At 41.9% G+C, this 23,936-nt stretch overlaps 1 protein-coding gene across 3 annotated transcripts in view; it reads right to left on the bottom strand.

Annotated features, from left to right (window-relative positions):
- The window catches only part of ppp2r5cb (protein phosphatase 2, regulatory subunit B', gamma b), a 37,499-nt gene that overhangs the window by 8,604 nt on the left and 4,959 nt on the right, over window positions 1–23,936 (bottom strand). The window contains exons 1-14 of one of the 3 annotated variants that reach the window (XM_069158505.1): window positions 18,962–19,167; window positions 13,533–13,732; window positions 10,067–10,177; window positions 9,815–9,907; window positions 9,556–9,686; window positions 9,384–9,443; window positions 9,110–9,218; window positions 8,961–9,014; window positions 8,218–8,388; window positions 7,939–8,066; window positions 7,725–7,826; window positions 7,417–7,489; window positions 6,866–6,982; window positions 1,034–4,429 (exon numbers count right to left, since the gene is read on the bottom strand). In XM_069158505.1, the coding sequence (XP_069014606.1) occupies window positions 4,298–4,429; window positions 6,866–6,982; window positions 7,417–7,489; window positions 7,725–7,826; window positions 7,939–8,066; window positions 8,218–8,388; window positions 8,961–9,014; window positions 9,110–9,218; window positions 9,384–9,443; window positions 9,556–9,686; window positions 9,815–9,907; window positions 10,067–10,177; window positions 13,533–13,732; window positions 18,962–19,055 (1,575 nt within the window). In that variant the 5' untranslated portion in view covers window positions 19,056–19,167 and the 3' untranslated portion in view covers window positions 1,034–4,297. Of the gene's footprint in view, window positions 1–1,033; window positions 4,430–6,865; window positions 6,983–7,416; window positions 7,490–7,724; window positions 7,827–7,938; window positions 8,067–8,217; window positions 8,389–8,960; window positions 9,015–9,109; window positions 9,219–9,383; window positions 9,444–9,555; window positions 9,687–9,814; window positions 9,908–10,066; window positions 10,178–13,532; window positions 13,733–18,961; window positions 19,168–23,936 lie in introns of those variants that run through there. The other 2 variants (XM_069158503.1, XM_069158504.1) reach the window with 2 other exon arrangements.

Raw genomic sequence — 23,936 nt, forward strand, 5'->3', positions numbered from 1 at the left:
TTGGATGTAATATAGTTCTATGGTCAAACAATGAAGACTGGATTTTAGGCTTGTTCGTTTAATCTCACGTAGTTAATGGACACATTTATATCGCCTAATAGGAAAGGACATTTCATTTGGAAAGTCAGCTTTGTTGCAAATTAAAAGCTGAAAATACCAAAGGTAATAAGACAATACTCTACACTCAAACAATAATATCTTGAATGAACGCAGTTTTAATCATGCCATAAATTTTCATCCAACTAAATCAAGTATTTTTTTTTAGTCTGTCTTGTTTATGTTAAATTAATAAATGACACACATTTACAAAACATGATACATTAATATTATGCCAACACATTCCTATTTAGCAAGCCAAACTTGCGGCTATTGATTTGTGTGTGTGTGTGTGTGTGTGTGTGTGTGTGTGTGTGTGTGTGTGCGTGCGTGCGTGTGCGCGCGCAGTGTTTGTCTTCAGACATCCAAGTTGTAGATGTTGTTCCAACAGCATTTGAATGCTGAGAGAAAGAACACTGTGGAAAATGCATGAAGATCCATGACGTGTAGATTTAATCTGTTCAGCACTGCGGTATGGTAAAGTGTCGTTAAATGATTAGAATAGGCTTTTTAAAAGGAGATGAATGTCGGGCTTTCAAAAGGAGTTTCCAAATTTAAATGCATCCTAGTTTTGTCCAGCAGATGGCAGCAAAAGACCGTTTTCATTTCAATTTGTAAACTTGGATCAGGATGTTTGGTCTCTTAGTTTTTCATGTTTTTTTAGTGGTTCATTAAAAATGAGTGGGATGTTTAAAACCAAGTATGAAAATATTTGTGAGTGCTTTGACAGAGTTTTAAGGGACTAATGTTACTTGCTGTATATTCATTCTGCTATATTCTTCTTTAAAGTGCAGATTTTTTTAACTTCTTGAGAAACAATTGAATTTAACAAATTCTGAAGATTTGGGTCACGTAATCTGAGCTCATGATTTTGTTTAAGGCTTGATTTGGGCTTTGATATGTATGATTTCCAACTTGAAAGTTTCCATTTCCAAAATGACAGTTTAAGACATTTAATTGGATTAAAAATAAATAACAAAAACAGGCTTTTAAACAGGGATTTCTAGACTCAAACTTACAAATAAACACTAAAGACACAGACTTGAGTTTAATTTGAAATCCACAAAAGAAAATTTTACTTCCATTCATCTTTTATCTACACCCACTTTATCCTAGAGGCTCATGGGGTGGTCCAACTCCACAGAGGAAGGTCCCAAAGCCAGAAACTTCTTCACTGTCGAACGAACAGCAAAAAGACTCTGGGTTTGAACAAATTTGACATAGAACTGATTATCTTTTCAAACACATAACCAACAGAGCATCGTTGTCCGTTTTAGCTTGTTGCCAAGACAGAGTGAATGTGACCAATAATGACTCGCAGAACAGTTTCTTTTTTTTTTTTTTTTTAGGATGAAAATATAAAACTCACATGTTCTCTTTATTTGCTGTATATAGATAAGATGTACACCACTGGAAATTTGGATAAAAGCACACATAAAAAGCTTATTTTTGTAGGATAAACACATGTTTGGAGGTGAAAAAACAAAAACGGGAAAAGATGTCCGATTACAAAGATAAAAAACTATCCGGCTTTCTAAATGTAAATAGTTACACGTGTTGAACTCTGTTCCACAAACCGACTGTCGCTAATAACCTCTGTATTCTGTACACGGGGTACTTTGTACAAAATATGAACTCTACCATTTAATAATAGATATAACATAAAAGTACATTATATGTACAATATTAGATGAAGCCATTTAGTATGACACGTATACTAAAGGACACTTGCAATAAAAAGATCTCTTAAAAGAAGAAGAAAACAAAGCTTATTTAAAATGAAGAGAGCTCCGGAGAAGCCAGCATGAAAATCATTTTGGAGAAGAACAGCAGTCACCGGTGGGACGCCAACACTGGGCTCTGGCAGCACGACGTGACGACAACAGGTGGAAGATTATTTGTAGGGGTGGAGTCCCTTTCCTTACATCAAATCCACTGGAGAAGTCAGGGGGCAGAGAGGGGTGGTGGGGTTTTGGTAAAAAAGAAAAAAAAAAAAAAAGCCTTTGCTGACTGTTGTTCTTCAAGTACAAGACGGAGAGAATTATTTATATTTTGCACATTCAGTTGAAACACTGACGAGAAGTTCTGCAGGCAAAGGAAGAAGAAAACCGCAACAAAAAAGGAGGTCGCAAGCATCCAGAAGCAGATCAAAACAGATGTCCGAAGAACAAGAGGTCCGGGGGAGATTTGTTATTTATTTATTTATTTGTTTTACTGATGGGGAGGGGGGTGTGTGCAGGTCTGAGCAGAAAGGGGTCGGAGAATGGTACAAAATCAAAAAAGGGGAACGGGAGAGCGGAAAAGTTACAATGGGAGGCAAACGTCCTCTCCTGCGGAGGCTAGCTCTTCACGACAGGCATCGCTGAGGGAGGGGACCCCACACACCCACAAGACAGCATCGCGGATTTCAATTCTTTACTCGTTTTGCGTTTTCAGTTGTGTTTCTGTTTTTCTTTCAAGTTTTATCAGGAAGTGCTTCACTGTGGGGGGGGGGAGCGGGGGCGACTACGCTGCCTCTGCTCTCTACGCTTTGAACTACAAAAATCAACTTGCGTAGCTTCAACAAGGCATGCGGTGGAGTCCGAGCGGCTGCAGGTGTTCCGAGTACGGACTTGAAGAACGATGTCGCAATATTTCTTTTGATTGAATGATCTGCCATTTTAGCTCACGCTCCTACCCGATTCTCAGCTGAGCAAATATCTACCCCCCCCCCCCCTCGACGACAAAAGGCACTGTGAAAAGGAAGGCTTGTGTTTGACCTCTTCAAACCAGACGTAACCTTCTCTACGAAGCAATCTAATTTCCGTCTCATAAATAAAAGGATCTTGCTCGAGAAGAGTAGAAAAATGGATCCCCATCAGCACAGCTTCAGCCCCCGTTTGACTTCTCTCGACACAGTCGTACTGTGGAAACCCCCCAGACGAGCAACTGCATCTCTCCAAACCTCTCATAAGCCTCACGTGAATGACAGTGACTTGTACTGAATGCCAGTAACCATGTTGAACACACTCCTACGGTGGCTGGATGTGAACGGGCGACTAAAAATAAATCCCCACAATCCCCTCTCATGTGACCGCCGCAGCAAACCTGGCTCGGCCTGGGCCGATCCCAGGGACCAATCAAACGGATCCGAACATGTAATGAAACTACCTGAGCCACAGAGGAGCTCCGCGACTTGTGCAGACTTATAGCCAACACAATTAAAAAAAAAAAAAGAAAGGAACCGCAATAATGAGAGACGTTGGCACCAAACTAGGCTTCGACACAGGAACAAAAAGACGTGTTAGAAGAGAAACCTGGAACCCGGACCTCCGTCAGGCCGGTCCTGTTTGATGAACAGAACTGTACTGTAATCCCGAGTCGCCCCGTTCTGACGAACAGAACAATCTGTTAATCTTCACAGCTACTGGACAATGAAATGATAGCAAGCAACAGAACAGTTACAGAGACAGGAAGTGTTTTTAAATCTGAGCTGAGCTCCTTAATATACTATATAGGGAAAAATATAAACGGCTGTCTCAATATTAGGAGAAAAATAGCTAATATTAAATATATAGAAACAACTGACATTGTCTCACCAATGGATGCTTTTTTTTTTTTTTTTTTTTTTTTTTTGGACGGGGGGGAGGAGGGGGGGGGGGTAAATTAATCCAAAGAAGTCCTCCGTGTGGAGGTTACAGTTGGGGGCTCATTTAAATTGTACAAGCACCTGACATCTATAAAGAAGAGCGAAGACAGCTCACACTCACACACTGAACAGAACACCTGAGAAAAATGATCAGCAGGGGGCAGCACTGGACCCCAAAACACAAGCTGAGAGGACAGGAGAGAAAAAGGAGATAAAGACACGACAGTATCTCAGGGGAAACGGTGCATGTCGTGGTCATGCAGGACCGTCCAGCACACCACAGACGTCTCTGCTGGACGACAACCGGGTGGGGAGAAAGGGACGGGGAGGGGAGGGGAGGGGGAGATCAGTAAGGACCGAGCACCGGCTTGTCCTGAAAAGCCAAAACCAGGCTTATATGTGTGGCTTTTATACATTTTGTGTGTCAGGTGGTGCTGGGACTGTTCGTGTCCGTGTCGTGCCGGGCCGGGCCGAGATACCAGAGTTCTGTTGTTGTGCTGGCCCCACTGTGGGGGCCTGTGGTTCCTCTGTGGATGGCTGCTGCTGGTTCATGGTGGGTCTGGGGTGGTCTCTTCAGTGGCCGTCGTGCGTCAACATTTCCTCGGCTCTTCGGTGCAGCTCCAAGGCTGTGACAGTGGAGATGTCTTTGGGGAGCTCTGATTTCCTCCGCACCAGTGGGCGTTCTCTGCGCTGATCTTTTTGGATCTGGACACAGAGACAGAGGGATCACAGGGTTTTCCCTACGTTTCTGGAGGGCTCCGGGGTCACATTATTTTTGAACTATTATCCTTTCAATATTTATTGTTAAAAAAAAAAATTAAAAAAAAGCCACTTAAAATAAATGTTTGGAAGATTTATTGAAGCGTTAATAATAAACATTATAACGTCATGAACTAAAGCGGAACTCGGCAGCCAGACATGTCTCTGTTCTCGGTTTGGGAGTGGCTGAGATTGTCACTACAAATGACAATCGCTCGTCCACCTTAACAGTCGGTCCACCTTATGATTGGGTGAACGCCATGTCGCCAACACCTTTCACTTTAAAAAGCAGGGAGGGGGGAGGGCGGGGGCTCGGCTCAGGTTTTAAGGAGTTGTAGCATTTATTGACGGACAAGCAGCTCAAACTAGACACACACAATGCTCTGCTCCGGTGTCCGGCCGTCAACCTACGCACTCTCTGCATAGTTTTTTTTTTCTTTCCATTTGGCTCAGGTGCTATAAAAAAAACAAAAAAACAAAACAGTCGGGCGCTGTGCCCAAGTGTTATAACAGTAGGGGAAACCCTGGACCAGTGACATCAGCGCCACGCACACTGCAGCCAAACTTCCCAGTCACTGAGCTTATCAACAGAAGGCTCTTTGACACACTGAGCACAGTGACATTTATTTTATCCTGTGACATCCTATTTCAGGCACCATTAACACACACGGGACAGTAAATGTCTTCAGTGTGATACAGCCTGATCTGTTGTCACACTATAGGTTAACGCCCAATGCAAAATTATCACCAGCATGGATAAGCCTTATTCTGCAACTTAAAACCTTAACGTGCAAGAAGTATGAAAATGAGCACAGTTCCATGCAAAGGCAAACAAATGAGCTCAAGGCAAATAATGTGGCTCATGAATTCCCCTGGTTTGTCCCCTCCCCGGGTGCACTTTGGGTTTAGAAGGCAGCTGGGATGATCATTTGTGATTCATGTGACCCCTGTCTGTTTGAATAGTTGGAATAATCATCTTGACAGAGGAAATTATTTATGGGACAAAGTGAGGGAGACTGGTTTTCCACCTGCTGTGTAATATTTCCTGAAATAGCCTCAAAAGTCTGAGCTGTGTGAGCTACAGAAGGATTTCAGTCTGGTGCCCAGTGACATTTAAAGAGCTGGAGAGCTTCACGTATGTTTACTCAGACATGCAATTGTATTTGAGCATACTAAAACATATTAAAATAATTTGCAAACTACAAATTAAAACATGAAAACAGCTTCATTTTAATCAAATTTGACACGCGCACACACACACACACACACACACACACACACACAGTTTGCCAGTGTTTGGTGGCAGATGACCCGTGTGCTGCAGCGGGTCTCCTGGATGCAGTCTGGGCATTCAGCGCGTTTGCCGTAACGGCACCAGAACCAGGACATGTGATGCGTTCAAGTCCGCTGCACGCTGATCGGAGCAGCTTACCATAGGCCGTGTGCCTCAGCTGGCATACACGATGTGGAGTTGTGCGTCATTTAACATCATTTTAATTGAAGGCAGTCCACCACAAAAAGAGGCAACGGCTTCATATGAAATAATATAAAAATAGACTCTTTGAGCTTAACGGGGTTTTGTTTCACAAGGAGATCTTTCTCAACAATGCAAGCTTCCAGATGAAGCAAGATTTATGGCCTACAATACCTTTGATCATCGTACGCGCGCGATCATTTGTTTGCTCTGGCATTGCATGATGTATAATATAAACATCTTATATTTCAAAACAATATTTATCGAACCTTGTAGAAATACTTATGAAAATATTTCCCGTGTCATGCTTCTTTTTTTTCTTCCACATAAAATTGTCAGGCAAGGAAAACACTATTTTCCGACTCCATAACTTTTCCAGGATTTCCATGCCTGGTACATCTTCTGAAAACAAATATGTATCCATATTTACTGATACACTGCGTTAAGCCAGACCCAAATTGACTTAATGAATAGAAAGCTTTACCCTGCCAGCAATGTTCCACTCAGGATTGTTTCCAGTGGTTGGATCCCAGTGGGCAGAAACCTCTGGTTCATTCTGAAACTACTAGAGCACCATATGATATATAATGTGCACCAAAACTGACCAAGCTGTAAACAACAGAATGTGAGCAGACTTTTTTTATTTTTAAAATTTTTTTTATTTAAATGTTCTTTCTCCGGCTTCAATTCCTCGATATTTGTTAGCGTTACCGTTTACGTCGCCGCCACTGTTGGAAACACATTTAGAAGCAAATGCTTGAGTTCCAACGTCATCGCACGGAGGCACTAGTCACTAACTGGTAGCAGTGCGAACCTTCGCGCGAACAAAGTTTCCAAACGGTAGTCACTGCCAGGTCTGAAGCTTTTAGCAACAAGTGGGCGGAGCCTGGCTAACACTGCACACTGACCTGTATGGCCTCTTCCTGTACTGCTTTCTTTAACATGTTGACATCGTCTAGCAGCGGCCCATCTGTCTCCATGTCCATCGGACCGTCTGATCCTATCGAGTCAACGTACATCAGAAACTGCACACAAGGAAGACAAGAGAAGAAAAAAAAAAAAAAAAAAAGATATGAAGAACTGAATTATTGACTGCTTTTGCTGTCAGACTGACAGGAAAAGTACAAACTGAAGAAGAACGTTTCTGGTGCGCGTGCTGAATCATTACAGCTTTTCACTTTAAATCTATTTAGTTTTCACGTTTACACTTGCTTCGCACAATCAATGCTCTCCCGTCTTGTGCCTCCATGCACAGAAGTGGGAACTCGCCAATTTAAAACGCAACTTATTTTTGTGATATTAACACGTAGTACAAATGCAACTAGAGCATACATCGCACCGCGGATAGATGTTCATCACAGACACAAATCTGTGTTGCAAGATAAGCAACACAATACAGCTTCAGCCAGTGTGAAGTCTGCAGCACTACTAGCATTGCTGGGTTACGATCTCTGCTCACCTGTGGGTTTGACTTTGCCAGATTCTCAATCTTCAGCCAGGCTTCTTCTCTCTCTTTCCATTTGGCTTTCTCTCTGACAAATCAGACCAAACAGACAAACTCGTGAGAGACAGAAAGATTTACTCAAAGACAATCATGAGAAATCGGTTAAGTGTGAGTTTGTGCTTCAGTTTACTTACCTGACTAGCCGTGATGACGGGTGCTTGAGTGTTTTTTTTTTTTTAATGATGTTTGTAATGTTGTAATAAGACCGAGGCAACCGTAGCTGCACTGGAAATATGGATGTAACGTCTCACTTGCTGACTTACTTGCTTTTCTCTGCCCTGAACTGCTGGGTGCAGTCATCGAACAGCTTCTGGTTCATCTCCATGAACAGTTTCAGAGCATTGTAGATCAGCCCGTGGATCGTCCTGCACACGCACAAGCACTTTGTTTATGTACCTAATATCATCATAACCCAGCATCTCACACACACACACACACACACATATAGAAAGGGCAGAAGTGTGTGTAGAGACTCACTTGTTCCAGTGGGTCTTGGAGTTGCGGTAAAGAGCTGGAAACATGATGGGTAGGATCTTAGCAGCGTTGTCACTGATCAGGCTCATGATGTACTCGTTGTTCCAGTAGTACAGCGCTCGCTCTGCCACCTGACAGCATGGTTTGTGAAGGTTTACATATGTACACAAAAACAACAAAACGGTAGAAAAAATATACACACACACACACACACACACACCTGTGCACACTTGTAAAGCAAACGAAAACACACATGGAGTATACTGGAATGACAAAACAGACCTGAAAGTGTGGGCTTGACACACACTTGGTCAGCTGTCTGAAGAGGGGCTCCATGACTTTGACAAACTCAGAAGGCTCGATGACGTCCAGTATCTCCTCCAGTTCGTTGAGGAACATCACCTCTTTTGGACTGTGGGTCTTTGGCCAATACTTTAACAACGCCATTACCGTCTGCACACACACAAACACACACATAGACAAACAGGCTTATTAAAGAAGAACAAGAATGTTTGCCCGCTGATCACAAGTCGCATTACAAAACAGCATCAGTGACAAACAACAGTAGACATCATATTCGGAAACACACAGAACATAAACGGTGTAGTCGATCTTAGCTGTGTTTTCTATCAAGTTTACATCACACCATTCCTTTGTCCTTCATTTCAACCCACTAAAATCAGCATACAGCACTGACAGTCTCAGCAAGCACATGTCCTGCTTCTTGTTTTGTCTCTTTCACTAAAACGTTTGACAAGCATTTCCTCTGTTCTTTACTGAGACTGTAAAATATTACATACTGCTTCATAAAAACACATAATAAAATAGTTATTAACATCTTTCGGATGACCAACCACATGGTCTGTTCAAGGGTACTTGAAAACCACAATGCAGCTTACTAATCAAATACCAAAACACTCCTTGGGTTTAAATTGGAATTAACTCATCTGGAGCAGACAGGATATTGAAGGGCAATTCAATTAACACTGTAAATGACAAAACCATATGAATAGATTAAATCTTACCGGTTCTGTGAGCGTGCTATCCTTCTCTAAAAACTGTACCACACAGTAGGCCAGCTAAGGAAACAAAACAACACATTCATTAACCCTGATATTATAATGTCTTGCTTATAGCAGGGTAAAGCTTAAAATAACAACGACAAAGTAGCTACCTGTGGGTGATATACACTAAGAGACTTGACTTTGTGTAAAGGCAGCAGGACTTTCAGCAGGAATATCTTGTGCTCTTCTTTCAATGGTAATGCAAATCCATTGATTATGCTGTAAGAAGAAAGGGAAGGAAAAATTTGCTCCAGTGTAAAAGAAATCTGTGTTGTAACTTCTAACTTGTAAAAACTGTTCCCGGAAAGGAATCGAAGGCAAAACGACTTTCTGAACAATAAACAGCAGCAACTTTGATGAGTGAGCGTCCCAAAAATATCTTACCTGCCTAGTATTTCCAGTAATTCTGCTATTCCATTATGATGTTCAGTCTCATAAATGAAGCTGAAAAAGGAGCGAGCACAAATAGCAGTTTGTCGTAGCGGCCCATTTAACAAGATGGAAGTTACAGGAAATAAAACCCCAAAACATAAATCAAACTAAAATAAACACTCACCTATAAAATATGTTATTAATATGTTTCCTAATGTACGCTCGCAGGCCCAGGAACTTGCCATAGATGCGATGCAGAGTGGTCTTTAAAAAATCTCTTTCCCTGGGGTCTTCACTGTCAAACAGATCTAAGAGCTGAGAACAAAAAAAAAGAAGGTCACTGAGACACAAATGCAGAAACCATGAAAGGGAAAGAAGCTGTCCTCTAACATCATGATGAAAATGCATCCAATGCACAACTTTATAACCATGCACATGCTCACCTGCATTACAAACCTCTGGTCAATATACTTTTTGGCTATGTTTGGTTGAAAGTCCGGAGACTCCAAGAAACGTAGGATGAATTCATAAACGAGCTGTGGGAGAAGAGCAGAGATTAAAAGACATGAAGGTAACTGTTGGAATTGATTTACTCTCATCAGCTTGCAGTGAATAAGGAACACTTTTTACTGTCTGTGTCAGTGTGTGTGTGTGTGTGTGTGTGTGTGTGTGTGTGTGTGTGTGTGTGCGTGTACCTGTAGATGTGGCCATGCAGCCTCTAGCGTGGGCTCATCTTCTTCTGGGTCAAACTCTGCACCAGTGGGGTTGGATGATGGCGGCAACGTCCTAAACATATTTACAGAAAACTGGGAAACAGAAAGCGAACAGAGAGACCGTTAAGCTATTTGCAAACATTTCCAGGGATTCTCACTTAATTATACTATGTTTTAACTACCCACAAAGTTAGTATTTTCAATCTGTTCGAGCTACAAAATAAAATATCAATGCTGTGATAATATATCAAAGCATTGAAATGGAATCACTGAACACCAAGAAAAGTTGTTATATAGTTGGTGGCTCACAGCCTGGTCAACATTAGGCTGTAAAGTTGGTCTCCTCTACCTGCAGCCTTGAAGATTGAATGTTAGCTTCTAAAACAATACATTTGACAGAAGAATCACTGAATCTATCAGCCACAGTATTTGAGAAGCAGAAAGGGTTGCTTCACTTATACTTCATTTTTACAATTAACGACCAACCAGCTGTGGAGGAAACTGAGTGCAAAATGAGGAAGTGGTAGGTAGGTAGGTATTTACTTTATTGTGAAGTGAAGCCTCTTTACAACTTTTCCGTGAGAAAATAAACTGGAACAGTGAGATTTAGTGGCCATTTTACTGCACAGATCACATTCAAAACGATATATGTCGAAACACCGTCTGAGAACAGTTGTCAGTGCTGCCTTTTGATTAAAATGTTTTATGGCCCTCATTTAGCTTATTTGATCATTTAATTTATTGTATTCATGCTTTAAAATATTAAATTTCCCCTCATCTACATTACTTGTCATCGTATTTTCTGCATTTCATCTTTATATTAATGTTCAGTGTTGTACAGCCTCTACAAACTGACTCATTAGCAGATTTTATGTTGCCTTGGAGGGAAATGCTTGGCTGTCTACCGAGAAATTAGCTCTCACAAAAAAGAAAATGATATCCAGTGCATCACGCATCGCCCAAAACTGCTTCAACGGACAGGTCATTAGAAACAAATCTGCCTTCAAACTGTAAAATGTTTTCTTTAGGAAAGAGAATGAATGAAAATGGACTGGGTGGTTGAATATTCCCTCTCGTGTTAGTCTGAGATAACCGCTTGTTTCGGTGACGACACAATTCCCCCAAACTTGGGACCATCCATCTATTTTCTCTCCGAGTCTATTCTCACTTCCTAGACGGTGCATTTAGAAAGTCCCTCGAGAGTGCGGTCGACCAGAGGTCACGGCACACTCACTCACCATCATGTTTATATTCTCAGCAGAAACCATTTCTCACTTTCCCCCCCAGAAAACGGGACTAATGGAACAACTACTGACGTGCCGTGCACACGTGGGCTCAAGATACCGTTCCAGAGCTGGAGGTGTCGCACATCCTCCGGATGAACGAGGGTTTATGAGGGAAAATAAAGTGTTAACATAAGAATACACTCTTTATTGCCATAACGGAGTCTGTCGTGTCAGTCTCTATTCTTTGATGATGAAAGCAATCAGTGGACTTCAAAGAGTCCTTGTCTTTAAGGGGACAGGGGAAACGGGCTGCCAGGAATAAGAATATATTTTAATGCTGATTTGGCAGCGCGGTTGCATGTTCGGCCGCATTGATCAAATAAAGCCTCGACGAGGAGGACGGGAGGAAATTTGCACCTTGATCATCTGCAGTTTACCGTGTGGCATTGAGGCAGGGCTTTAACTGACATCAAAGGCTTTGTTAATTTGGCTTGGGTAAGAGAGTCTGGCAGCGTGAACACATCGAGACCACAACCACAAAAACATTTCCAGTAAATATACAGTAGGAGCTCAGTGACAGCCACGCTGACAGCAGCCCGACAGATTGAACAGGTTCAGGCTAACAAAGGTAGCTTCTGTCACCTCGTGAACGGTAAGAATCTTTAAACAAACACTGCCAAGTGATGACTTGAGAGGGAAACTGAAATCACTTAATGGCTTACCAGCGATTTATTTGATTTATTTAACCATTTTAAAAAGATGAGTTTGGTTTATGAGACAGATTTCGGTGTTTAAAGTGAAGTCAGTGATGCTCATGTGGTGTGGGGGGAGACTCACCAGAAGCCCCATGACACGATATTATCACCATACTTAAGTCCCAATACAATATTAATGTGATGTGTTAGAATTTTCTGAACATACTGTGCATTGCAATTTATTGCCTTTTTTTCAACAGCAAATTAAGTCCCCAAAGGAAAACTTTGAGAACATCCGTTTTATTTATCAAAATAAAGTTTTCGGTCTGTTTGACAGACTAAACCACACCGACATAAAATATCAATACTTGACGCCTCTATCAATACAATATTGCCAGGCAAAATATCACAATGCTTCGCCTATCAATTTTCCTCAACTCCTACTCATGTCAGTTTCCTATGACTCAACGAGGAAACGTTACCAAAAAAAAAACCAGCCCACATGAAAAAGAATAATCTACCTTCACAACAAATAGATCATTACACGTAGGTTAATGGGATAAAAAGCAACAGTGAGGTGGCTCTTTAAGGTCAGAGGCGTCAGCAGAACCTTTTTCACAGGTACAGCTCGTAGAACTTTACAGACGATAAGAGAAAATCGCGTTTCACCTCAGTGACACTTGACAACTCACGAGCATGTAACCGAGCGATGCATTAAATTGACCGTTCTTTAAAACGAAATGACCTCCATGGCGACATTTATCTGAGCCAAGACAGACGGCAGAAAGGCACGATGTGGTTTCGGGAATGTAATGGGCGTCATGAACAATAGGCAGAATAATATCGCGAGGTAGGGTAAAGTCTTACATCACTCATCACTGGTGATTATGACTGGCAATGTACTCGTACAAATTAGGAAAGGCCTTAATCTGAGGGGAGGCTGTGATGATGTGATAAATGTTCATAATGAAACCCTTCAGATAAAAGCAATCCGTGTTTTGTGAGCATTATGATACTAATGCTACTCAAAATGAGTTGTATGGAAACTTTAAGATCATTGTGACACATTAATCAATATTTTTGACTGTACAATTGTTGTGAAATATATGTTTTCATTTCTTACTATGAGCACGCGGACATAAGTCAGATCACTAAATATGAAAGCAAGTTTTTGCGATAATTTGGAGTTCACGGTTCAAAAGACAAACCAAGGAAGGCTCCTCTTTACAAGAATAAGGCTGTTTGTTTGTAATGTGACTGCAAAGTCGAGCTCCACAGTAAGACAACAAATTCCAGAATAGTGTGCATAAAAGATTCTTGACCTCAAACATGAGCAACTGCACTGCTTTACATACAAGGACCATGAGCCTCCTCTGGAGTTTAATGACTCAGTAATCAGATAGCTAATGGGAGTATCCTTAAACTATACAAGAATCCCATTCTCTGGTAGGGAACGTTTGGTAACCGATATGAATGTTGACGTGGACGACAAACCAAAGTTGCTGATTTACTGAGTTTCAAACTCACCATGTGGACCACCTCTGGGTAGATGGGTTCGGTGATGACGTTCCTGTTGTGGGTGATGTACTCCACCATCTCGCTCAGTGCTGCCCGCTTCACCTCCTTCCATTTCAGGTCACTCAGTGGGTCGGAGAGAAAATCGAAGAGAACGCAGCACTGACGCAACTTCTGGATGAACAGCTTCTCCTGCTCCGCGGGGGGAACGTCTGCAGAACCGAAACGGATGAGAGGGTAGAATTAATTAAGGCCTGCCTTTTGGGGTGAAGATTTTACTTCTCTCTGAAAAAAAACAGGAAGAAATTCTCTTTGAAGGACAGAACATTAATGTATTTAACGTCAGGTATACCAGTGATGACAATGTATCAGAGGAACTGTCCCTCACTCTCATGGAGACGTCACACACGGACATCTTATTCTCAAATGGTTCGTTGCTCTGATCAACTAATACATTTTATCCTGCTTTAATACAGTGTGTGTGTGTGTGTGTGTGTGTGTGTGTGTGTGCGTGCGTGCGTGCGTGCGTGCGTGCGTGTGTGTGTGTGTGTGTGCGTGTGCGTATATCTCGGAGTGATCTTAAAGGTATTAAAGGAAAACGGGCAACATCTGCTCACAACTCATCAATTGATCATCTGATCTAATAAAATGTTGCGTAATGTGAAAAATTACATTATCATTTGACAGACCCCAAAGCATGTCTTTAAATGACTTGTCCAAAATATTACAATATTCAATTGACAATCATATGACAAAGAAAAGACCAAAAATCCCCACATCTGACAGTTTGAAAGTTCAGTTGAATTGATTATTAATTCAATTGATCATCAAAGTTGCCGATACATTTTCTTTTCAACTAATAGTCAACTAATTTACTAGTTTTTTGTTTTTTTTTCATCCGTGTTGCACTTGAGGAGGTGATGACTAGCATATTTCAGTTTTACTTGGTGCCATAACAATCATTACCAAAAATCTAATGGAATTGCGCAATCAATAATTTAGCCTTTCACAGACAGCGCTACCACTACATCAATAATGCAGAGGCTTTAAATCATCCTGCGGGAAGATGGAGCCCCACCTGTCTGTGCATCATCATTAACTTGCAATTTAAAAAAAAATAAATTAAAAAAAAAAATCATTACGTGCTTTTGCAGCTGCTGCACAACGAGCTCATCTCAGCTGAACGGAATGTTACATTACAGCCTCAAACCAACATTAGCATAAAGGTGACAGACATTATTCCTCAACACAATATGAATTCCATTTAATCAACTGCATTTATTGTGAAATACGTGTTTAAGTAATGATATAATATCCACTCAAAATGTACAACGATTTTCATCAACTCTCGGGTGTTTCACTCGGACGTCCTTCGCTGCCCGGGATCCTGAAGGGCTTTCTCGACTCGTACATCAAAACTTTTGCAAACACGCAGGATATAAAACCAGGTCAGACTTTATAAAACGACTAAAATAAGACAGGTAAACTATTGTAGGCGTTTTAAAATAGCCATAATGTGTGCTTTCCCTGCAGCTCTCGTCAGTACTCAGGAAGCAGAGCTCTGCATAAAGTGTAATTGACTTGCCGCTTTTTGGGGAAGACCGGCTACGACACCATTACCATAAACAGTCTATCTCACACGGAGTAACCAGTAACATTATACACTCTGTTGTGCTTTAGGTTATGCACTGGGACACACGTCTTCCACCTAGGGAGGATATATTTTGCTTTCAAATGACCAAAATTGCAGTAGGAGCCAGTAAGAAGTGACACGAGTCAGAAAAACAGCTTCTCCTGCAAATTAGCCTGAGTTGGTCCGATTCCCGAGCTTCAAAAAGACACCCTGAAACCAAAACAAATGGGCGGGTGCTTCATCCAACACGGGGATTAGTGACTTAAAACAAAATGTCACCTTCCAAAAACCTACCTACTGGGCAGCATTAATCTGTTCGTCACAGTCTGTGAGTCATCAGTCAGTCTCGTCTCGTTACTAACAATCTGCAAGTGTACCATACGTCACCATGGTGACAGCACGTAGAGAGACGGGGACTTTGGACCGGAGGGGTCGACCCTTGCTAGATCACGGATGCATGTAGGCGTGCGTGCTGCTCTTACGCTGGAATCATATGCTGCCGATATGCTGATCCCATCAGAGAGATGCGTCAGCCAACTTGACCTTGTAAAACATGAATAATACCGACTGGGAGTAAAGGGGAAACCCAGCAGACTCACTTTCTACAGAACGTAATGAAAGGGTAGAAATACACAGGTGGCGCTGAAAAGAAGTCCTTCATCATGTTCATAAAAATGAAACGGTAAAGACTTCAGAGGAGTTGTAATTTGGTCAAGTACGCAACAGGTGGAGCAAAACAGCACTTTAAATGCCAAACAGACGATCCAAGATTTTCCTACAAAACACACCTTAAATATCAGAAAACAAACACCTGAAGCTCAAAATAAAAAAAGTATAATTAAAAAGAAAACCTACTTAAGCACTTAGCCTTCGTATTGACCATAAACAAACCGAATGTGCATGTGAAAGAGTCTCAGCGTACACTTGTATACGTTGACTAAGTATGAAATACAGTTTGAACGCTTTGAAATGTGTACCGACATTTATTCTAACCTCAAATCACATGCAGAGCACACGGTAGCAACGCAGATAATAAAGCCCAGTGTATGACACAAGAAAGCCTTTATTCACGTCACATTTCATGCCGACATAAAGTAGGTTATGTTAACTCGAAGTGTGCATCGCACAACCCGAAGAAACAACAACTCGCGCCAAGACCCATGGTGTACGCGTACGTTTACCAGCAACACAGGAAAACAAACCAACCACACTGATTCTATGAACCTGCAAAGAAATGACCACGTTTCTTCAGGTATTTTCTCCAAACAGGAAAACGATACGTAATTGACACATTCATGTAAAAGTCACACACTCATATGACTTGTATGAGAACGGTCTCTCTAAGCAGTCTTAGTTTTGCTGCTGGCATCTTCAATTTACTGGCATTTTGTATCCATCGTTCATATATTCCTTAATGACACAACTGTAATAAATATTTTTGTGAGGCTTTGTTACTTCAAAGACATATTAGGAAACGTCCAGGTGATATGCAAACGTATTGAATAGCTTTTGCAATAAGGAAACAAGCAGCGCCGTGATCCGTTTCATATAAATTCTTTGCACAGCCATGTTTTGAATGTTGCCTCACTAAGGGCCTGCTGCCGCAGTTGATCCTGTTCAAAATATTATTACTCGGCATTGGTGAAATAAGTCAGAGCAAAGAGATCCAGTACGGTCGGTTTGCACAAACACGGACTACAACCTGAACCTGGAACTGAACCTCTGGCAGACTTTCCCTCCACCTCGGTCACAGTGGCAGCATCGCCAGCATTCAACACAGCGTGAAACGCAGCTGCCTTCTAAACGCTACACCGCATCTTCAGGAACATAGTTATTGATTTCTTGACTCAAAAACACTTTTGTTTCACAATTCTCTGAAACAGATTTCTCGAGAAAGTATTTACAACTTGGGTTTCCTGAAGTGGTGAAGACATCGATTTATTCTTTGAATGTATTTCAGCCATTAGGGGTTGGTTGAAAAGTACAATAACTTGGAACAACAAGCCAGCAGATTTCAAAACTATATTCTGACAGTGTAATTTACTGACAAGTCTCTCTGGGTTTTCAGAGTCATCGTATTTCACTTCCTTCATCCAAACTATAAGCCACAAACAAGATCTAATTGACCACATTAAAAGAGTGAAACAGCTGGCAGTCTGCCTCCCTCCTGAGCTGTGGCCACCACATCCGTGGATAACAGTAATGGTGATCTGTTTTATGTTTCTGCACTATGTTTATGTAAAGCACAGTGAAAGTATATAAATGTATTCTGTATTCCTTTCTAACAAGCTGCAGTTTTCAACTGTGACGCGAAGCCATATTTTTCTAGCTCTCCTTTTGTTCAGCGTGCTCCTTTCAAAAGAGTGTCTTTAAAGCGTTTTCCTGTTCATCGTCAAAACGGGACTAAATACTTTTTAGAGTCTAAATGAAAAACAAAGCTCTCCAAATGCATGCAAGTGAATGACTATAAATCCCTGTGACTGCAGAGGTATTCCTCCTGTTTTCCTATGAAGCCCCTAAACCCCCAATAAATAAACGTATTTCAAAAGACTTTCCTGAGTGTATTCAGTTAAATGAAGACCTTCTGTGCAAAATGTGCAAAGTTGAGTTCAGTGTCTGGATGGTTCGTGCCTATTACTAACGAGACAAAATATTAGCCGCCCAATGAGCACCTCGTCTCATCAACCTCGGACTGCCAAGAGGTCGAGCAGCTCCCGTTACACAACAGCACTAGGGTTTCTGAGCAGGCCTAAAATATTAAGAGACATGCTGTGCAACAGCAGACTTCACACACAGGCATCTCTGCATGGATGGGCAAATAACCTTTACTCTTCTGAAGGCTCCAGCTTGCAAACAGGAAGCCAGCCATGAGGAAAAAAAAAATCTTGAATCCAACATTGTCTACTACTAAATATGTCATAAACAGATATAATAAAGTGCTGCCAATGGAAAATACTTTGTTGTCGGTGCAGACAGAAGCTTTCCGATGCAAATCAGGACATGTGACTTCCTGCTACCACTTGGCTGGAAGTATTCGTATTTAAATGTCAAGTGGTCCTTTTAACTCCTGAGCCACAACATGAAAGTCAAATCAGTGGCAGCAGTAACTATGTGTTACAGTAGGCTCCATGTTAAAATGTTCAGTGCCATCTGCGTCCGTTTGTTTTAAAGAGATGGATTGCAAAGAAAATAATATCTGAACAAACAAGCCTCAAGCTTGTACCACTTGCAGTGGGAGGAACTCTTGTTTCTGTTTTCCAGGCTCAATCCAACACACTTGCAGGTCTGAGTAAACAATAACTCGGACGTCCGCTGGAGATACAGCAACAAAAAAAACGGAGCATTTGAACTTAGGTGTGTGTCGAATTAAACCAGATACCCATATACCTTACAATACACACACAAACTAACAACTAGCTTTGACCTCACTTCCTATGACATCAGTAGTCTTGATGGGGGAGGGGAGACTCAAAACGAACACTCTTTCTCACTCTCTCGCCCTCCCTCCCTGACTGAGGCTAAGCTATGCAATGTCTTTGCAAAACCCTTCCTCGTTGACACACAAGCACAATCACCCGCTTCCTTTTCCCCGAACACTCATCCCAACAACATTAAGAGGTAAAAGTCTCACAGTCCCCTGCATTACTCTCAGGAAAGTCCCCCGATATATATATATATATATATATTTTACGGTCTAAAAATCGAAATTAACAGCTGCAGCTGCTCAATAGCAACAACATTGTAGCCCATCTCCCCTTGAAACACACAAATACACAGCATCAGAAGAGACAAAATTTCCTCTTCTCACCTCTAAAATGCATGAGGGCCACAGGCTGGAAAGGCCCATTGGAGCTCGGTGCATCCAGAACCATCCCACTGGCAGGTCTAGTACATGCCAACATCAGTGAGCTGAGGCAGCAGACAGGGGAGAAGAGGGCAGCGCAGGCTAAGGCGAGGAGCCAGCCTCCATTTTAGCACGAACACTCGGAGCAGAAAATGAAGCTCCCCTGCTGCTGGAGGGAACCAGCTAGTTAGTGATGTCATCCCCCACAGTAGCCACCCGGTTGGCTGGCTGCAATCACATGGGCGGTTCTGTCAGAATAAATAAACACGAGGGAAGGGATTGGCTGGTGGGCTGCGGGGTGGGGGAGGGAGGGGGGGGGAAGGGGTGGGACAGTCGCTGTGATTGGGGCAAGAGCAGCTACATCTGTGAAAGAGTTTTTAAAGCAGGGACAACAGTTCTGAAGTCAGTTTAGCCTGTTTGGATATGCATAGAATCAGAATAACAATACCAGGAAAAACACATTCCTATACAACAAGCAGGCTGCATGCAAGAACCACAGGGGGGGGGGGGGGGGGGGTGTAACACTCCTACCACACTACTCCTTTCTCATTCACAGACCAACTCCCAACAACAAAATAAAATGCAAAACTCGCATCTAATGCGAGCAGTTCAATACATTAAAAACAAGACCACCACAGACATTAAGAATGCAAGTCACATGGCGAGTTCGGACCTCGTGATTTTTGCTAAATCCAAAACGAGCCAAGCCACGTACTGTAACACTTGCTTGTCAGATCTGTATTTGCATTACAGATGGCTCTCCAGGAGCACAGCCTGAGCCCAGGTGTATGTGACACAGAAACAGGAAGGGCAGGAAGTCTCAACGCGAGCAACACAGGATGTGCGTATGCAGTTAGCTGCACTCTGCCTCAGTAGCGCTGGGGACAAAACCCCGCGCTGTACCGCTGTGCGGGAAAAGGCCGAGTCTACAATGATGCAGACAGTTCAGTGCAATACAAAGCATGCTGACAAACTCAACTCAAAAATGCAGTGACCGCTGCACCGCTTACTGGGCAGCAGGTTTGAATCCCTGTGCATCCACACTGTGACACATACTATCTCCAATATGTGTCATAAGGCTGCAGGGACAGCAGGGACATATACAAACACACACACAGATAAGGTCTAGTTGCAGGGAAGCAGCTAAACTCTCTGATGCACCAAGCAAAACCACACAAATGCAATGCAGGGGGCGTCACAGTAAAGGCCAAAATTAGCAACTTGCTAATGTTTGCTGCATAAAGAAACCACACAGGTAAGAGCTGTGCCAAGTAAACAGACTTCCATTGGTCCCAAGTTTCTGGTATCACTGATGTTGTTTATGCTACACGGCCTTGAGCTGTGAATCAGCCACCCAGGTTGGTCAGCAACTTGGAAAACTTGAAAGCCCTAAACTAAGCTACGCGGCCCAAAAATGGGAATGACGACATCCCCAACGTGATGATTTACTCTCAAAGAAGAACTCTTGCTGTTCCTAATACATATGATAAAGAAGTATTTCAGCAGCACGGCCGAGTCCGAGCATACAAAGGGCTCTTTCTTTCTATTCTGTTCCCCAGTGAAGGGGCAACCTCCCATCTGAAGATCTGTTGTTCTGATGAAGACAAGACGACACCAAACATGCCCACATGTTACAAACTCTCCCAGCAGCTCCTTTGGCACATGCATGCATGCATTCATTCATTTGCTGTGTCCGTGCTATTTGTGGCAGTGGAAAGAGAGTGTACTTGTGAGGCATCATGAGTCTGTCCAGGAGAGCGTGTTTCCTTGTGTCATAGCAGAGCTTGCTCTAAACTCATCATTCATAGCGGCAGGAGAGCCAACGACACACAACTGAGTGGTTCATTTACAGGTCTGGTGATCTTCAAATGTCACGGCTCTCTACAAGCGCTCGGGGCTCGGATCTATTATGAGACCAATAAACACAGCGGAGCACACAGCCTCTTTTAACAGTAGCTGAACCTAATTTTCCCCTTAAGCAGCTTCCACTGACGGATTCACAGTTGGATCAAGATTCGAGATCACCTCCCCTTTATCTGCTTATTCCGACATAAATCGCAAAACGATTTGTTCAAATTAAGGAAGTCCGTTCATTACGGGTTGCTCTGTACTATTTTCCCATAAAGGGTGTGAATATGAAGCAACTTCCTGCTCAGACACTCTGCTGAAATTACAATGGGAGTATTATTTTGGCAGTCAAAAATGTTGCACATGCTACGTGGGAAGCTGAGCACACTTCGTAGAAAACACCATCAATAGTGCCACTAAAACGGCAACATTTCATCATAATTATGTCTTAAAATTGACAATTTGATTTTGTTGCGTGCAGTTAATAATGAATAGCAATTTACTATATTGCGGACTGTTGGTGGTAACAGACTACCTAGTCTAGACTATAGTGAGAACTACCGTTTACAGAACCATTGCCTAAAAAAGACCACTTTAAATATGACATTAAAATTGTAGAATCTAATGTAATCTAAAATTCTGTAATATCAGATTAGGTGTGATGTTCTTGATCTGTTTGATGAAATATTACATCAGCATTTACTTTCTTTGACTGCTTTGTATTACACAACGCTGTCGGTTAAAATACTTTCTATAACAACGGTCATGCCAAATCATTGCAAGAAATGTAGAGATTAAACAACATGATCAATGCTCGTGAGTTATGCGGTTTCTTTTGTATTTCTGTGTGAACTGTCCAAGGAAGTCTCTCTCATGAGGTGTAGCAGCCTTTTCCTCCCACCTGCACAAATGGAAGAGGAAATCCTTCCCTGAAACCGGCCTTGCCCTGTTGTATCCTGCAGCAACTATAGTATCTGCCGACCATGATAAAAAAAAATTTAAAATTTTTTAAAAAAGGATCCACATGACCCCTTTGAGCTCTGAAGCGTTGGTATCCTACCAGACACTACATGAATCTGGCTTTAAAAAATAAAAAATAAAAATAAAATTTTTTTTTTTTTTTAAAAATCAAGAAAAGGACAAACCAAAACTCTGCTTAAGAGTAGCCTCCATGTTTTAGTCTTCCACATGTTAAGCAAACACTGTAGTAGACTCGCTGTCTTAAGCAAACAATGTTACAGACATTCTGTTCCATAGTGACACAACTCGTGTAGTAACTGCTGCAACCCAGACTGATTCCTGAAATCTTAAAATTAAAGCTACACTTCTGTTATATTCTCTTTCACACATTCAAGGCGTATTTTAAGCCACCCAACCCCTTAGTACGCTACCTTTCCTGTTACAAAGTTGAAGTAGTCATAAAAGAAATGGTGTCTTCACATCTACGCTGTTGGTGTCTCTCTCTGTCTCTTTGTGGGCTGCTAACATTTCCCACGTTGGTGTGCACTGTTGATAATCAACTTTCATCTGTGAGTAGTCAAAATGCTTTAGGTCATTGGTGTTTTTATATTTTCCTTTCCTTCTCTTATTTTAGGACATTTTTTTTATTTTGATTTTCTTTCTCTAATCTTGTGCAATGTTTTGATATTGTTTCAAAATAAAATAAAATCATTGGAACTGTTGAATTCAGAATGCATAGCAAAAGTCCTACTTAATTCAACAACTTATCTGTAACCTGTGCCGTCATGACAGAATTTCTGATTTAAAAAAAAAATAAATAAAAAAAATAATAATTAAAAAAAAAAAAATCACACTAAACCAAGATTTTACTTCCCATCTTCTTTTTTTTTTCCTGCCACAATGCAAGACTTGGGTTTGAATATATTTCCGTCTTAACACAAACATTTTTTATTTCAGTCGGCCAACACTAACTCACAAATTTGAATCTCCTAACCAGCAGGTGGAGACAAACCCTGTGAGACAGCCGCTCAGAGCAGGACAGCTCTGCTTTAGAGGAGAACACATACAGAGGCAACAACTGTTGTTGTTGTTCTGGGCTTTTTGGCATGAGCACGAACACTTGAGACGAGGCAGCACAGAAACGTGCACGTGTAGAGCGTTTATCTCCCGTTTACTCGCTGCAGTCAGACAGAGCTCTAGCGAACATTTATACAAAGCACAAAAGTCTTGATTTGTGTATTTTGTTAAAACCCTGTAAAACCTACACACAGAAACAGCAGCTCACCACACACGGTCTCCAAGAGAAAGCAATTCAATTGTTGCCCGACCAAATGCAAAAGCGGAGACAGTTTATTTGTGCTCTGCAGTCACAAAAAGCACACATGGATTCGGGGTGAGTTCATGGGAAAGGCCTCCTTCTGGTCAGGGTTTTTAGTCTCGCCTCAACTTTGTGGCTGTGCAGGACAGCCACACGGCCATGTGTTTCCATCAGCAGGTGGTGGACATGCCTGGAATGAAAACAGGCCAAGCGAGGAGCCTGTTTGGACAGGACTAAGTGATAACATATTCTAGGCCACTGTGGGATAATGTTTTGCTGAATGTTATCAGAGCTGTCACTGGGGTGTGGGAAGTGAGCCGGCTTTATCATGAACTAAGTTATTATATTGGTTTCTTGACAGAGTACAATAGTAATGGCTAACTTCTTTTTTTTATGACTGAGGCAACTCCTTTGTTCATCCATTCACTCCAATCTCACCAAAAATACTGGATGGAGAACAACTGTTGTACAGTAACACAACAACTGCGGCCGCCTTAGGTCACAGATAGACACTTAACTTTGTTCTATTCGCCGAGACTTCCACAGAGAGCAATGACATTTCCTGAGTGGCTGCAAAGTGCTCACTGCAAGATACATATTTCTAAAACTAAATAAACTAAACCATTGTTGGACCGATATTTTAGTGGCTAACACCAAAGAGAGAGAAAAGTCAGCTGTGAATGGTGGTATGTTTTATAACTTGGAACTCACAGGACAAGCTTCCTGTTTTTAATGGTGTGTCTTGAGTTCTATTGTTCCCACTTCACCTCCAGTAACGCCGGTAGACTGCACAACGTTAAGGTTGAACTTTGC

This window comes from Embiotoca jacksoni, unplaced genomic scaffold (genome assembly GCF_022577435.1).
Source record: "Embiotoca jacksoni isolate LCO1_2020_lvr unplaced genomic scaffold, fEmbJac1.0.p SCAF_23, whole genome shotgun sequence".
NCBI classification, from domain to species: Eukaryota; Metazoa; Chordata; class Actinopteri; family Embiotocidae; genus Embiotoca; species Embiotoca jacksoni.